Below are 17,224 nucleotides of genomic sequence, written 5' to 3'. Positions count from 1 at the left end.
TATATTTTGTTATTTTAAATTGCTAGTCCCCTGCAGCAGGGCTCCACGCAAAAAGATACTGGAGGACCTTCAGGCAATGTCCATCAAAGACCTGCCCCCCCCCCCCCCCCCATCACTATCAGGTCCATGCCCTCTTCTCGCAGCTACCATTGGGCAGAGAAGCCTGAAGTCCCACCTGGGCAGGTTCAAGAACAGCTACATCTCTTTAACGATTCTTAAGCCCAACCTGCATAACCCTAGTCAAAGTCTTTCTTTCTTTCTAAATCTTTTTATTAATATTAGTAATATGGACAGAATACAGATGATATATTGATAAAGAAATTACCAACATACACATTCCATTACATATGAAAAAAAAACATACATAATAGTTACAATATAAATGAGTTTACCAAGACATAAGCCATAAGATATATGTATGGACATAGTAAATCTAAATATTTCATAATGTATAATATAAAAAAAAAGAAAAAAGAAAAAAAAACAAAAAAAAATTTATATAATGCAGAACTAGCTAATCTAATCTAATAACTATAACTAATAAGTAATATAAAAGAAAAAAAAACAAAAAAGAAGGAAAAAAAAAGCGGGCTGTTTATAATATCTCACAAAAATAAGTATTCATCAATGCCGTCACTTCCGGTCCTCTCAAAATACATAAGCTGAAAACTGGGAAATCAAATGAACTTGGCACAGGGTCATATTACATCATATGAAAATGTTGAATAAATGGTCTCCATAACTTTTCAAATAGAAGTCTCAAAAATACCACTTCTAATTTTTTCTAAATTTAAACATAACATAGTTTGAGAGAACCAATTAAATACAGTGGGAGGATCAATTTCTTTCCAATTCAACAATATAGATCTTCTAGCCATCAGAGTTAGAAATGCAATTATTCGACGGGCTGAAGAAGATAAATGCAGTGAATCTAACATTGGTAAACCAAAAATTGCGGTAATAGGATGAGGTTGTAAATCAATATTCAAAACCGCAGAAATAATATCAAAAATATCTTCCAATATTTCTCCAAAAATGAACGCGACCAAAACATGTGAGTTAAAGACGCAATTTCAGAATGACATCTATCACAAATAGGACTTATATGAGAGTAAAAATGAGCTAATTTATCCTTGGACATATGGGCCCTATGTACGACCTTAAATTGTATTAGTGAATGTTTGGCACATAACGATGATGTATTAACTAATTGAAGAATTCTATCCCAATTCTCACTAGAAATACTAAAACTAAGCTCTCTTTCCCAATCCTGTTTAGTCTTATAAAGAGGCTCTGAACGTATCTTCATAATTATATTATAAAGTTTTGAAATAAGCCCTTTTTGAAAAGGGTCTAATTCAAATAAACTCTCCAAAGTATCTGAAGGCACAAAATTTGGAAACGTAGAGAGTACAGAACTTAAAAAATGTCTAATCTGTAAATATCTAAAAAAATGAAATCTCGGCAAGTTATATTTGTTGGATAATTGTTCAAAAGACATGAAACAATTATCTAAAAATAAATCAAAAAATCTTAGTAATCCCTTAGTTTTCCAAGCTGAATAAGCTTGATCTATAATGGAAGGGTGAAAAAAACAATTAGATACAATAGGACTATTTAAAACGAATTGAGTCAACCCAAAAAATCTCCGAAATTGAAACCATATATGCAATGTATGTTTAACTATCGGGTTGTCAATTCGTTTCGACAATTTAGAAAGAGCAAAAGGGAGAGAAGTCCCTAAAATAGAACCCAAAGCATAAGCTGATACCGATTTAGTTTCTAAACTCACCCAACAAGGGCCAAAAGATCCACCCCCATCTTTCAACCAGCATAACAAATATCTAATATTAACTGCCCAATAGTAAAATCTGAAATTAGGTAATGCTAACCCGCCTTCCTTTTTTGTCTTCTGTAAATATGTTTTACCTAACCTGGGATTTTTATACTGCCATATATATGAAGAAATTTTAGAGTCAACGTTAGTAAAAAAAGATTTCGGGATAAAAATTGGTATCGCTTGAAAAATATATAAAAACTTAGGTAAAATAACCATCTTAATAGCATTAATCCTACCTATTAGGGATAGAGACAAAGGTGACCACTTAGTAAACAAATCTTTAATCTGATCAATTAAGGGTAAAAAATTAAATCTAAACAAATCTTTATGGTTTTTTGTGATTTTGATCCCTAAATAAGTAAAAGAGTCATTAACTAATTTAAAGGGTAAATTTCCATAAATTGGGACCCGTTTATTCAATGGAAACAATTCACTTTTATTAAGATTTAACTTATACCCAGAAAACTCACTAAATTGAGCCAATAATGATAAAACTGCTGGAATGGATTTCTCCGGGTTAGAAATGAATAATAATAAATCATCTGCATACAAAGATAACTTATGAATATCTGTCCCACGATTAATACCCAAAATATCCTGTGATTGTCTGATGGCAATTGCCAAAGGTTCTAAGGCAATGTTAAATAGTAATGGACTAAGAGGACATCCTTGTCTAGTGCCCCGAAATAGGCGAAAAAAGGGAGATCTTTGATTATTGGTAACCACTGAGGCTACTGGAGTATGATAAATCAATTTAATCCATGATATAAATATCGGACTAAAATTAAACTTCTCCAACACATTAAATAAGTAAGGCCATTCAACTCTGTCAAATGCTAGTCAAAGTCGAGTTGATTGTCATCTGCACAAGTGCAATGAAAAACTTACCTGCAGCAGATACACGACATTTCTGCTCAATTCTGGTCAGCTCACTACAGGAAGGATGTGGAAGCCATAGAAAGGGTGCAGAGGAGATTTACAAGGATGTTGCCTGGATTGGGGAGCATGCCTTATAGAATAGGTTGAATGAACTCAGCCTTTTCTCCTCGGAGCAACGGAGGATGAGAGGTGACCTGATAGAGGTGTATAAAATTATGAGAGGCATTGATCGTGTGGATAGTCCAAGGCTTTTTCCCAGGGCTGAAATGGTTGCTACAAGAGGTCACAGGTTTAAGGTGCTGGGGAGCAGGTACAGAGATGTCAGGGGTAAGTTTGTAAGGGGTAAGAGTGGTGTGTGCGTGGAATGGGCTGCTGGCAATGGTGGTGGAGGTGGATACGATAGAGTCTTTTAAGAGACTTTTAGATAGGTACATTGAGTGTAGTAGAGGGCTTATAGGTAAGCCTAGTAACTTCTAAGATTGGGACATGTTCTGTACAACTTTGTGGGCTGAAGGGCCTGTATTGTGCTGTAGTTTTTCTATGTCCCTATTCACTTTAAAGAAAACATAATGTTGAAGAACAAAGATTTTGCTTCCTGAATAATCTTGGGTGTATCTTATGGATTTTGGGTTGCTGATCATGAAATCACCATAAAAATTTCCCTATCACACCATTTTTTAAAATTGCCTGCATTTATTATTTCAATTCATAATTCAGGTCAGAAGAACTTGAAGCCAAGATTAAGGAACACATTTTTGTGGGTCCACAAATCAAACAGGTCATTAGTGACAGGCAATTTGAAGAGTTTCTAGTGGAACCAGAGAAAATCATATGGAAGGCATTCAAAGATGTTGAAAATTTTCTTGGCAACTACAGAGCAATAAACTACATGCATCTGGTTGGCAACATGCTTCAAGCATGCAAAACCATGAAGTGCAACATGTCACTAAAGATTCATTTTCTACATTCCCATTTAGACTTCCCTGTAAATCTTGGCACTGTCAGTGACGAGCACGGTGAAAGGTTTCACCAGGACATTGCGGTCATGGAGAAACGGTATCAGTGCAACTGGAATCCATCAATACTGGCTGATTATTTTTGGACACTTAAGTGAGAAGCCTCAGACACTGAGTGCAAATGAAAATCATCAACAAAATATTTTTAGCTTAGTTGAACTATTGCAAAGTGTCAGCACCATTATGCAATTAAATGCGTTATATTTAATAAAAATTAATTTCTTGTTTCTCCAAATTCCAAAATGATACAAATAGTCTGAAATTATATTTGCGTTCAGCTTCAAGCAGTGTATCATAAACAAAGAAAAATTTCTGAAGAAACACTTTTGAAAAAAATTGTTCAGTATCATACACAATTTTTACAAGAACAAAGACAATCTGAACAAAAACAAAACCAAGTCCTTTTGCGTGCAAGGTGATAAATGTCAATTAGAGTTGGTTTGAATAGTTCAAGAACCGAATGATTGAAGAGACATCGCAGTTCTTGAGCCTGGTGATGTGGCACTTCAGACTTCTGTACCTTGTGTACTTCTGTACTTGATGAGGCAGTGCCTCCTCTAGATAGGATGGGGGGAGTGTGGTGGGATGTCCCCATGATGTTCTGGAATGAGTCCGCTATTCTCTGCAGCTTCTTGTGTTCCTGCATGTTTGAATTGCCATACCAGACCATGATGCAACCATTCAGGAAACTTACAGCAGTATATCTGTAGACCAGAGCTTCTCAACCTTCCTTATGACATGCACCATTACCATTAAGCAAGGGGTCCATGGACCCATTGCTGTTCTATAACAGTGATGTTTTGTAGAGCCTCAAATTTGTTCTTCACTGTTATTTGGAATTCAGGTTTGATGTCACTTTTTGTTTCAAAAGTCCCAAATTCAGCTTTGACTCTACTCTTGGTCTTTTAAGCTTTCTGAGTCTCAGGTACATCACGCTGATTATTGGTACGTGATCCCTGTAGCAGTCTGCACCTGGATATGTTTTGCATGATTTCAGAACATTTCTATACCTTCTCCTTATAAGCACATAATCAGTCTGGTTTCTGGTGTTATCCCCTGGGCTCTTCCATGTCCATAGTTTTCTCGGGTGTTGCTTGAAGAGGGTATTACCAATTATATAATCTTTTTCTGTGACCCATGTAGCTAGTTTCTCTCATTTCTCTCACCTATGCCGTAATGTCCAATATTGTCTTTGTCCCTGGTCTTGCCTACTTTTGTGTTGAAGTAACCTTGAATAATGGTGTTTTCTGAGCTTTTGCATTGTCTTAATGCTGCTTCTAGTTCATCATAAAATTGTTCGATATTTTCTTCGCTGCTGTCTGCTGTTGGGGCATAAACGAACGATGTTAATGTCAAAAGGTTTTGCACATAGTTTCACAAGTAACATTCGATCTGATATTGATCTGATATATCCAATAGCCTTTTATTGATTTTGCATGTTCTTCATCTAACATAATTCCAACACTATTTTCATGTATTTCTCCTCCTGAGTAAATGATGATATATCCCTCTGAGCTTGCTTTACCAGCTCCTTTCCATCTCATCTCGCACATTCCCAAGATGCTGATTTTTAATCTTTCCATTTCCTGTTTGATGTTGTCTAATTTACCAAGTTGGTTAAGGGTTCTTACATTCCAGGTTGCTAGTCTGATCTTCTTTGCTTTTAATCTGCCGACAGTCGCTGGATGACGGTCAAGGTTCACCTGTAGCACATGAGATCCTCCACCGGATGAGGCTCCTTCGGTGAAGGCTCTGTTCACATCTTTGTGCTGAGACCGTAGTTGACTTCAATGCATGATTGTACAAGGGAGGAACACTGAAGTGGTTTCCTGTTGCCTTCTTCAGTTGCAGTGTCCATACTGGACGGGTAACCCTGGCCACTTGATCAGCAGATTCATCTGCCCAGAGTTTTTAGTTTTACAACCATAAATTTCAATTGTAGAATGTGCTTGTAAAAACCATCCACCACCTGTGAATCATGGCTTCACGTGACCCTGATTGGGAGGCTAAACAGGTACTACACCTTGCCCAAGGGTGACCTGTAGGCTATCGGATGGAAGGAGCGCCTTACACCTCCTTTTGCTGAGCAATTGCACAGCACCGAAACCTCAGAGACAGCAGAACACAAGCAGCACAAGAGATTCCCAAACAACAGAAAAAAGCTAAAAAGAAATGGATGACAGAAGAAATTCTGAATCTTATGGAACAAAGAAGAAAATGTAATGAAAACGAAGAAGCCCACGTATCCTTGCATGCACAGAGAACAACCAAGTGCAAGGAAACGAAAGAAAAGTGGCTTAAGGACAAATGTGAGTTAATAGAACAATTGCAGAAGACCAACAACAGCAAACATATGCGCAACGAGTTCAAAGAGGTCACAAATCGGAAGAAAAGCGGGGCAACAACAGGATGTATAAAAGCAAAAGACAGATCTACAATTATGGAGAAAGGAAAAATAATGCAAAGATGGTCAGAATACATCAAAGGCCTATACGACGACAAAGACCAGGAAGACAACTTTGATATTGGCAATAACAACAGAGGCCCAGCAATACTGGAAGAAGAAGTGGAACATGCTACGAAGAAAATGTGAAAGGGGAAATCACCAGGACCAGATAACATTCTGGTTGAACTGTATGAAGCATTAGAAGATTTTGGCGTAGAGAAATTAACAATCTTACTGAATAGAATATACAACAGTAGCAAAGTACCAGAAGATCTTTTAAAGACGGTATTCATTGCACTGCCAAAGAAACCAGGTGCAACAGCGTGTGGACAACACAGAACAATGAGTCTAATGAGCCACCTCACAAAAATTCAACTTAGAATCATCATGCTCAGAATAAGAAACAAAATTAAATTAAACCAAAGAGCAGTGCAGCTTTATCGAAGGCAAGGGGACATCAAACACAATTTGTTGACTTCAGGAGGGCACGGAGCAACCACTCCCCGCTGAACATCGACAGCTCCTCCATAGAGATGGTTAAGGGCACCAAATTTCTTGGTGTTCACCTGGCGGAGAATCTCACCTGGTCCCTCAACACCAGCTTCATAGCAAAGAAAGCCCAGCAGCGTCTCTACTTTCTATGAAGGCTGAGGAAAGTCCATCTCCCACCCTCCCATCCTCACCACATTCTACAGAGGTTGTATTGGGAGCATCCTGAGCAGCTGCGTCACTACCTGGTTTGGAAATTGCCCCATCTCAGATCGCAAGTCTCTGCAGCAGATAGTGAGGTCAGCTGAGAAGAGCGTCGGGGTCTCTCTTCCCGCCATTACAGACATTTCCACCACACACTGCATCCATAAAGCAAACAGCATTATGAAGGACCCCACACACCCCTCATACAAACTCTTCTCCCTCCTGCCATCTGGCAAAAGGCACTGAAGCATTTGGGCTGTCACGACCAGACTGTGTAACAGTTTCTTCCCCCAAGCCATCAGACTCCTCAATACCCAGAGCCTAGACTGACTCCAACTTACTGCCCTCTACTGTGCCTATTGTTTTTATTGTACTGCCTGCACTGTTTTGTGCTCTTTATGCAGTCCTGTGTATGTCTGTAGTCTAGTGTAGTTTTTGTATTGTTTCATGTAGCACCATGGTCCTGAAAAAAGTCGTCTCGTTTTTACTGTGTTCTGTACCAGCAGTTATGGTCGAAATGACAATAAAAAGTGACTTGACTTGACTTGACTTGAACTTACATTCTCAGGAATATTATCAAAAGGTCAATAGAAGTACAATAAGACCTATACTTCTGTTTCATTGACTACACAAAAGCCTTTGACCCAGTGAAACACCGAGTCATCATGAAAATGCTTGAAGATATTAATATCAACGGAAAAGATCTAAGAATAATCAGCAATCTCTACTGGCAACAAAGTGCAGCCATACGGATAGACAATGAGATTGGTGAATATCAGGCAGTAAAGCGAGGAGTCAGACAGGGTTGTGCTCTATCACCAGACCTGTTCACCCTGTACAGTGAAAGCATCATGAGAACCATACCAGACCAACCTGGAATAAGTGTAGAAGGATACAATATCAACAACCTCCACTATGCGGATGATACAGTACTGACAGCAAAGAGTGAAGTAAATTTACAGAAACCAGTATCTACCATCAACACAGAGAGTGAAAGGCTTGGCCTAACCTTAAGCAAAAAGAAAACTGAAGTAATGGTAATATCAAAGAAACCTGATATCCCAGACTGTAGGATCGTATTGGGAAATGAAATCCTGAAACAAGTTCACAACTTCAAGTACCTTGGATCATGGGTAACATCTGATGGCAAATGCGAAACAGACATAAAAGCAAGAATAGCAATGGCAAGAACAGCATTTACAGAAATGAGAAACGGCCTGACGATCAAGAAAACAGCAAGTGACATCGCCTTAGAACTCCCAGCTGCTACATTCTTCCTATATTAATGTATGGCTGCGAGTCATGGACCATCACAAATGCAATGGAAAAAGAATCAATGCAGCAGAGATGTGGTTCCCCAGAAGAATGCTATGCATATCGTATCCGGACAGGATCACCAACGAAGAGGTTCTACAGAGAACGAAAACAAAACATACATTACTTAAAAAAAAAATCAGAAAACAGCAATCAAAATTCTTTGGACACAGCATGTAAAGAGAGACATTGGAACATTTAGTTACAACTGGAAAGCTGGAAGGAAAAAGAAGCAGAGGCCGACAGAGAGTGAGAATGAGAGATGGATTCACGTCGTGTTTAGAAACAGGGGAGGCAACAACAACTACAATTTGGAGGGTCAGGGACCGTGATGGATAGAGAGACATGATCGTCCACGCAGAACGGCAAGGCACCTGAAACAGACAACTGTGGACCTCAGGTTGGGAACCCCTGCTGCTGATGTTTATGAGAATGTTCAATGACAATCTGCCTTCACCTCCTAAGAACTGTGTTAGCATTCACTCTCCCGTCTCTTTTTTCCTATTCCTAATTCTGGTTGCATTCTCACTCCTCCTCACCTGCCATCAACTCCACCTTCCCTTTCTCTCATGGTCCACTATCCTCACCTATCAGATTCTAACCTTTTATCACCTCCCAGCTTCTTCTTTCATTCTCTTCCCACCCGCCTACATTCCCCCTCACCTTGTCTCACCTGTCACTTGCCACCTTCTTATTCTGGTTTCTGCCCCCTTCCTTTCCTGTCCTAGTAGAGCCATAGAAAAATACAGTACAGAGGCCCTTCAGTCCATCTAGTCCATTTAAACAGCCTACTCCCATCGACCAGAGCCCTACCATGCATGCATCATGCACAGTTGTTCTGGCAGTGCATTCCACATTCTCATGACCCTCTGAGAGAATAAGTGTCCCCTCATGTTTCTCGTAAACTTTTCACCTTTCACCCATAACCCATGACCTCTAGTCGTCATCCCACCCAGTAGTCTCAGCCGGAAACACTGACCATTTCATCTTTTCCATAGATGCTGCCTGGCATGCTGAGTTCTTCCAGCATTTTTATTTGTGTGTTGCTCTGGTTTTCCAGTACCTGCAGAATTTCTTGTGCTTTTATGCTTTCCTTGTGGTTGTAAAGCAGATGATAAGGAATTACTTTGCTTCCTGTGTCACAGGAGTCTGTGGAAGTAAAAGTTGGTAATCGGGAACAGTGGAGATACGTCTCTACCAAAGAAAGTATAAGATGCACCTCCCCTCCACTAGCCTGTGGATAGTGCAAGGTGTAGAGGGTGCTTAGCCACCTACCCCCCCCCCCCCACCCGATCAGGGTGATGTGAAGTTATGGACGCAGGTTTGGATGATTGTATATATCACAAGTCCTGGTTATGCGACCACTGACACCAGGCAGACAATCTCTGAAGAGTATTGATAATGGCTGGTTGGCAGGGGGTAGGGTGTGTAATGGCTGTCTGTAAAGACATTGCCTAGAAGAAGACAATGGAAAACCACTTGTGTAGAAAAATTTGCTCAGAACATTCGTGGTCATGGATAAAGAAAGGAATGAAAATGGCAGCGTGGGTGGGGGGGTGGTGGGAGTATTCCCCACAGGCAGATGAGGGATGAATGGAAGGCCGTGATTGCCACGTCATACGACATGGCACATAATGATGGTGAAAGCAGGTTATGTATCCTCACTTGCTGCTAGCAGTCTGTGATGCCTTCAGCAAGAGTTAAAAACCATCATTTCCCCAGGGCAGTGACTGTAAGTCAGCACTCTGCCACTGGGTGGGGCCATTGTCTCAGTTTACCAGGTTCCTTTGCCAGGCTCTGTGTCTTTAACAATACTGACGTGCTCACTCACTCATCCCGCAGTACCTTGATCTGTAAAATTGCTTACAGATCCATTCACGGCTTTGACCCACCCAGTATCCTTAATCTGTAGCCCTGCAACCCTGAGATTGTGAATTCAAGCCTCTTAACTCCTGGAGCAAAGGAAAGGTTTGCGCTGTTCTGAATGGCGAAAGAATCCTTACAAGGTTTATTGTCACTGATGTGCGTGACAGGAAATTTGCAGCACAAAGATGTAAAATTACTATAAATTGCAAAAATAAATCATTCAGTAAGAATAAGGAATAATAACACAAGTTCATGGACTGTTCAGAAATCTAATGAAAGTAACACACATAAAAAGCTGGAGGAACTCTGCAGGTCAGGCAGCATCTATGGAAATAAATAAACAGTCGACATTTTGGGCCGAGATCCTCCTTCAGGACAGTTTGTGTATCTTTAGGCTCCTGCACTTCCTCCCAGATAATAGTAATGAAAAGAGGGCATTCCCAGACGGTGATGGTCCTTAATGATGGATGCCGCCTTCTTGAGGCATTGCCTTTGAAGATGTTCTCAATGGTGAGGAGGCTCGTGACTGTGATGGAGCTGGTTGAGTCTTCTTGCGCTCGATGCATTGGCCCTTCCATACCAGACGGTCAGTCCCTCTGTAGATATTTGCTGGTGTCTTTGGTCGTTCCTCATTCTGGGATTTGGGCTCTGCCACTTCAGTACGACTTGTACCTCACCTTTCCAATTCAGCTTGGCTCTTAAATCGGCCAGACCTTGGATCTCCCCTCGGCTCGGCTGCACTGCGTCTTCGTTCCTCCGAATCCACTCCAGCTCAGACGTGCTGCAACCGTCCTGCCTCAGCGAGACTCCAGCCACCCCACAAAAACGCCAGATCGTACAGGCGATTCTTCTCAACTCCAACTGGGAAGCCACAGACCCCCGTCGCAAAGATCGTTTACCACAAAAAGAGCGAATAACGAAGTATTTGAGACCTGGTTAAGAGATTAGGGCCCAGTGATATAAAACTGAGGTCACTGGAAATTTCCAGACAGATGAGCTTTGGAGGTTGGATCATTGGGGGTGTTTGAGGATGAGGCAAATGAAAGATTTGGGGATTGAGGAGTATGCACAGGAGAGGAACAAAGAACAGCTCAGGCCCTCCCTTCGGCCCACACGTTGTGCTTCCACCTTAACCTACTCAATGGTCAACCCTTCCCTCTGATATAGCCCTCCAGTTTTCTTCCATCCATGTGTCTTTCAGATGTCCATAATGTATCTGTCTCTACCACCCACCACACTCTGTGTAAAGAAAGAATTACCTCAAGCATTTCCACCCTGGGAAAAAGTCTGTGGCTGCCCACTCAGTCCATGCCTCATTTCATCTTGTACACCTCTCATCTTCCTCCACTGCAAAGAGAAATGCCTCAGCTTGCTCAAGCTATACTCATCAGAAATGCGTTTTAGTCCAGGCAGCATCCTACTGAATCTCTGTAATCTCTAAAGCTTCCACACCCTTCCTATAGTGTGTCCAGAACCCAACACAATACTTCAAGTGTAGTCTAACCAGAGTTTTATAGAGCTGCTGGAGGCGTGCTGGAGATACGGCTCTAGCAAAGAAGGTGTAAAGCACTCTTTTCCTTGTCCAGCCTGCAGGTCACCCTTGGGCAAGGTATAGCATCTGCATATTCCCCACCCCCCCGGATTAGAGTCACATTAAGCCATTGGAGCAGGTGGTGGATGGCCGTATGAGCTGGGGGTGCCATTGCATGTCCCGGTTATGTGACTACTGACCTGGGATGCTCAGAGTGAAGGGGCTTGCCGTAAACATTCTGGGGCAGCTCACTCACCTTTAGTCCCCACCAGACACTCCCCTTTCCCCTGTAGCTGTCTACATGCAACATCAGCCACGCTCGGGTACACCACTTCGACAGGCGGGCTGTCTAGACGAGCCTCGTACTCTGGTGAGATAGGGACGTGCCTATCCAATGGAATGGGGGGATGAGATCTGCAGAGAGGGAACAACAAGCATAGAAGACATCACGGTTATCCACTGTAACCAAGAAAGATCCCAGGTTGTGAGGATTACTTGTTCCACTGGACCCGACTTCTGAGGTCGAGAGAGTGGAATTGCCCCAGTGCAAGGCTTTTCCGTTTACAAAACTCTCTGACATTGTTGGACACAGTGGACAACCACCACCACAATTACCGCAACCCCTCTGTCCAAAACAGCCAGTGGTAAGTTTTTTAAATTAATAAATTAGATTGTTGCTGTTACATGCACCGAGGTATAATGGAAAAATCCTTACAATACTGCGCTGAGATAGAACAAGGGAAAACAATGCCAGATTGCGGAATAAAGTGTTACGGTTCCAGAGAAAGGCCACAACAAGATAGACTGTGAAGTCAAGGGTCCATTAGACCATCAGGCATAGGAGCAAAATTAGGCTGTTCGACCCTTCATCATTCCATCATGGCCTCTCTCAACCCATTCTCCTGCCTTCTCCCCATAACCTTTGATGCCCTTATTAATCAAGAACCTATCAACCTCTGCTTTAAATGCTCAGCTGTCTGTGGCAATGAATTCCTCCTCATCTCTGTTCTAATGTGACATCCTTGTATTCTGAGGCTGTGTCCTCTGGTCCTAGACTCCCCCACTACAGGAAACATCCTCTCCACATCCACTCTATCTGTGTCCTCTGGTCCTAGACTCCCCCACTACAGGAAACATCCTCTCCACATCCACTCTATCTGTGTCCTCTGGTCCTAGACTCCCCCAGTACAGGAAACATCCTCTCCACATCCACTCTATCTGTGTCCTCTGATCCTAGACTCCCCCACTACAGGAAACATCCTCTCCACATCCACTCTGTCAAGACCTTTCAATATTCAATAGCTTTCGATGAGATCCCCTCCCCCTCCCCATTCTTCTAAGCTCCAGCGAGTTCAGGCCCAGAGCCATCAAATACACCTCATGCGTTAACCCATTCATTCCCCAGATCATGTATCACCAGGAACATTTCATTTTGACTTCCTATTCCCATTCTGGCATGTTGACTCATTGCTGCTTCTACTGCCATGATGAATCTAAGCTCAGCTTGGAGGAGCAATGTTCTGTCTGGGTAGCATCCAACCACGCTCAAGGATAGCTTCTAGTCTCCTGCTAAGATCCTATTAAATTATCCCCTAGTACAGCAAGATGGGTTCTTGATCATTATGATCTTGCACCTCATTGCCCACCTGCACTATTGTCTCTGTAGCTGGTGCACTTTATTCTGTTACTGTTTTACCTTGTACTACCTCAGTGTACTGATGGGATAGCATGATCTGTACGGATGGTGTGCCAAACAAAGTTTTTCACTGTACCTCAGTACATGTGACAGTGAAAATATATCAGTTTACTGTGGTCATTCCCTCTTCTCCATTCTCCTGTGGGGCAGAAGATACAAAAGCCTGAAAGCACATCCCGCCAGTCTCAATGCCAGTTTCTGCCCCGCTGTTGAACATTTCACGGTACAATGATAAACTTCGAACTGCCACAGTAAAGCAGCCAGCATCTTCAAAGACCCCTCCCAGCCCAGACATTCTCTCATCTCCACTCTACCTTCAGGCAGAAGATATAAAAGCCTGAAGGCACATGCCGCCATCTTCTATCCCGCTGTTGAACACTGCAGTAGGCTGATACACTCCTAGCTTACTGCCCATTACACCACTGGCGTTTGGACAGCATTGAAAGTCCTCCATCCCTGGGGGTGTTCAGGGCTTTCTTCCTCTCAGTTTTCATTACTGTCAGTCCTGGCTGGAGACACCGTCATACTCAGGTGCCGATTGCTGTTTTCATAACAATACTGTTTGACCAGTCAGGGTTATTAGCCTTGAGCTGAACCCCAGAACTAGCAGACCACTTTTAGTGTGGCCCCTCCCTATTGAGCTGTTTGGTATGGCTGAACCTACGAAAACCCACTACTCCGGCCAGCATAGCTCCTCAGGTCAGGGAGACCTCCAAAGCCTACAACAAGGTGGTGGTTCTCCTAACGACGGGTTACGAACAGTGCACAAGAACAGAGCCCTGCCGTTAACTGGCGACGACCTGTGTAGCTTTAGAACAGGTTGGCAGAGACCTTTGGCGAATGATAGATTGCACTCTGCAGGCCTGAGAAGAATCTAAATTCTGCATTTGTTCAAATGTTGCTGCAACTGTGTGAGTTAATTTGCAAGTGATTTAATCCTGCCGAGTCAATTAAATTCAAGCAGAAAGTGTCAGTGTCCATACCGTGTAAGTAGCAACACCATTAAAGATTTAAAGAAGTTTATTCTAATCAAAACCATAGCATAGCCTTGTGTGATCCTGCTATGGTTTACAATGTTAAAGTACTTTCCATGAAGGCACTGCTGTAGTATACAAAGACAACGTGTTGTTAGAAGTCCAGGGATCAGCAGGCAGCCGTCCAATGTGGGACTCACTGCGGCAGGACAAGAGGTCTCCGACCTCGTGTGGTCTGGCTCTCTTCGTTAACCGATGGAGGTGTAACCGTGGTTCTGAATTACTGTTCGGACTATTGCATTAATGGACAGTGGACTTGCACAGAGTTACTGTTTTTATATTTTGTGTTTTTCACCCATTTCTTACTCTTCAGTTGTGCAAGGGGAAGGGGTTTGGGGTCTATGTACTTGTTCCATTGTGTGGGGGAGGGGGTTTAGGATCGATGTTCCATTGTGTGGGGGGGAGGGGGTTTAGGATCGATGTTCCATTGTGTGGGGGGAGGGGGTTTAGGATCGATGTTCCATTGTGTGGGTGGGAGGGGGGGTTTAGGATCGATGTTCCATTGTGTGGGGGGGGAGGGGGTTTAGGATCCATGTTCCATTGTGTGGGGGGGGAGGGGGTTTAGGATCGATGTTCCATTGTGTGGGGGGGGGAGGGGGTTTAGGATCGATGTTCCATTGTGTGGGGGGGGAGGGGGTTTAGGATCGATGTTCCATTGTGTGGGGGGAGGGGGTTTAGGATCGATGTTCCATTGTGTGGGGGAGGGGGTTTAGGATCGATGTTCCATTGTGTGGGGGGGAGGGGGTTTAGGATCGATGTTCCATTGTGTGGGAGGGGGACGGGGTTTAGGATCGATGTTCCATTGTGTGGGGGGGAGGGGGTTTAGGATCGATGTTCCATTGTGTGGGGGGGAGGGGGTTTAGGATCGATGTTCCATTGTGTGGGGGGAGGGGGTTTAGGATCGATGTTCCATTGTGTGGGGGGAGGGGGTTTAGGATCGATGTTCCATTGTGTGGGGGGGAGGGGGTTTAGGATCCATGTTCCATTGTGTGTGGGGGGGGAGGGGGTTTAGGATCCATGTTCCATTGTGTGGGGGGGGAGGGGGTTTAGGATCGATGTTCCATTGTGTGGGGGGGGGAGGGGGTTTAGGATCGATGTTCCATTGTGTGGGGGGGAGGGGGGTTTAGGATCGATGTTCCATTGTGTGGGGGGAGGGGGTTTAGGATCGATGTTCCATTGTGTGGGGGGAGGGGGTTTAGGATCGATGTTCCATTGTGTGGGGGGGAGGGGGTTTAGGATCGATGTTCCATTGTGTGGGAGGGGGACGGGGTTTAGGATCGATGTTCCATTGTGTGGGGGAGGGGGTTTAGGATCGATGTTCCATTGTGTGGGGGGGAGGGGGTTTAGGATCGATGTTCCATTGTGTGGGGGGAGGGGGTTTAGGATCGATGTTCCATTGTGTGTCGGGGGAGGGGGTTTAGGATCGATGTTCCATTGTGTGTGGGGGGAGGGGGTTTAAGATCGATGTTCCATTGTGTGTCGGGGGAGGGGGTTTAGGATCGATGTTCCATTGTGTGTGGGGGGGAGGGGGTTTAAGATCGATGTTCCATTGTGTGTCGGGGGAGGGGGTTTAGGATCGATGTTCCATTGTGTGGGGGGGGGAGGGGGTTTAGGATCGATGTTCCATTGTGTGTGGGGGGGAGGGGGTTTAAGATCGATGTTCCATTGTGTGTCGGGGGAGGGGGTTTAGGATCGATGTTCCATTGTGTGGGGGGGAGGGGGTTTAGGATCGATGATCCATTGTGTGGGGGGGAGGGGGTTTAGGATCGATGTTCCATTGTGTGGGGGGGGGAGGGGGTTTAGGATCCATGTTCCATTGTGTGTCGGGGGAGGGGGTTTAGGATCGATGTTCCATGTGTGGGGGGGGGAGGGGGTTTAGGATCCATGTTCCATTGTGTGGGGGGGGAGGGGGGTTTAGGATCGATGTTCCATTGTGTGGGGGGAGGGGGTTTAGGATCGATGTTCCATTGTGTGTGGGGGGGGTTTAGGATCGATGTTCCATTGTGTGGGGGGGAGGGGGTTTAGGATCGATGTTCCATTGTGTGGGGGGGAGGGGGTTTAGGATCGATGTTCCATTGTGTGGGGGGAGGGGGTTTAGGATCGATGTTCCATTGTGTGGGGGGGAGGGGGGTTTAGGATCGATGTTCCATTGTGTGTGGGGGGGAGGGGGTTTAGGAATAATGTTCCATTGTGTGGGGGAGGGGGTTTAGGATCGATGTTCCATTGTGTGGGGGGAGGGGGTTTAGGATCGATGTTCCATTGTGTGGGGGGGGAGGGGGTTTAGGATCGATGTTCCATTGTGTGGGGGGGAGGGGGTTTAGGATCGATGTTCCATTGTGTGGGGGGAGGGGGGTTTAGGATCGATGTTCTATTGTGTGGGGGGAGGGGGTTTAGGATCGATGTTCCATTGTGTGGGGGGGGGGAGGGTGTTTAGGATCGATGTTCCATTGTGTGGGGGGGAGTGGGTTTAGGATCGATGTTCCATTGTGTGTGGGGGGGAGGGGGTTTAGGATCGATGTTCCATTGTGTGGGGGAGGGGGTTTAGGATCCATGTTCCATTGTGTGTGGGGGAGGGGTTTAGGATCGATGTTCCATTGTGTGGGGGGGGAGGGGGATTAGGATCGATGTTCTATTGTGTGGGGGGGAGGGGGGTTTAGGATCGATGTTCCATTGTGTGGGGGGGGGGAGGGTGTTTAGGATCGATGTTCCATTGTGTGGGGGGGAGTGGGTTTAGGATCGATGTTCCATTGTGTGGGGGGGGAGGGGGGTTTAGGATCGATGTTCCATTGTGGGGGGAGGGGGTTTAGGATCGATGTTCCATTGTGTGGGGGGGAGGGGGTTTAGGATCGATGTTCCATTGTGTGGGGGGGGAGGGGGTTTAGGATCAATGTTCCATTGTGTGGGGGGGA

The 17,224-nt window shown here is 44.2% G+C and overlaps 1 protein-coding gene across 3 annotated transcripts in view; it reads left to right on the top strand.

The window, feature by feature from the left end:
* The window catches only part of LOC132402281 (atypical kinase COQ8B, mitochondrial-like), a 59,480-nt gene extending 54,021 nt beyond the window's left edge, over positions 1–5,459 (top strand). For 2 of the 3 annotated variants that reach the window (XM_059985127.1, XM_059985126.1), the window contains exon 12: positions 5,414–5,459. In XM_059985127.1, the coding sequence (XP_059841110.1) occupies positions 5,414–5,444 (31 nt within the window). In that variant the 3' untranslated portion in view covers positions 5,445–5,459. Of the gene's footprint in view, positions 1–3,696; positions 3,948–5,413 lie in introns of those variants that run through there. The other variant, XM_059985128.1, reaches the window with a different exon arrangement.
* The last annotated feature ends 11,765 nt before the right edge of the window (positions 5,460–17,224 follow it).

Source organism: Hypanus sabinus, chromosome 11 (assembly GCF_030144855.1).
Source record: "Hypanus sabinus isolate sHypSab1 chromosome 11, sHypSab1.hap1, whole genome shotgun sequence".
Taxonomy (NCBI): domain Eukaryota; kingdom Metazoa; phylum Chordata; class Chondrichthyes; order Myliobatiformes; family Dasyatidae; genus Hypanus; species Hypanus sabinus.
The sequence above is the reverse complement of the archived record's forward strand: the minus strand, read 5'-3'. Positions and strand labels throughout refer to the sequence as shown.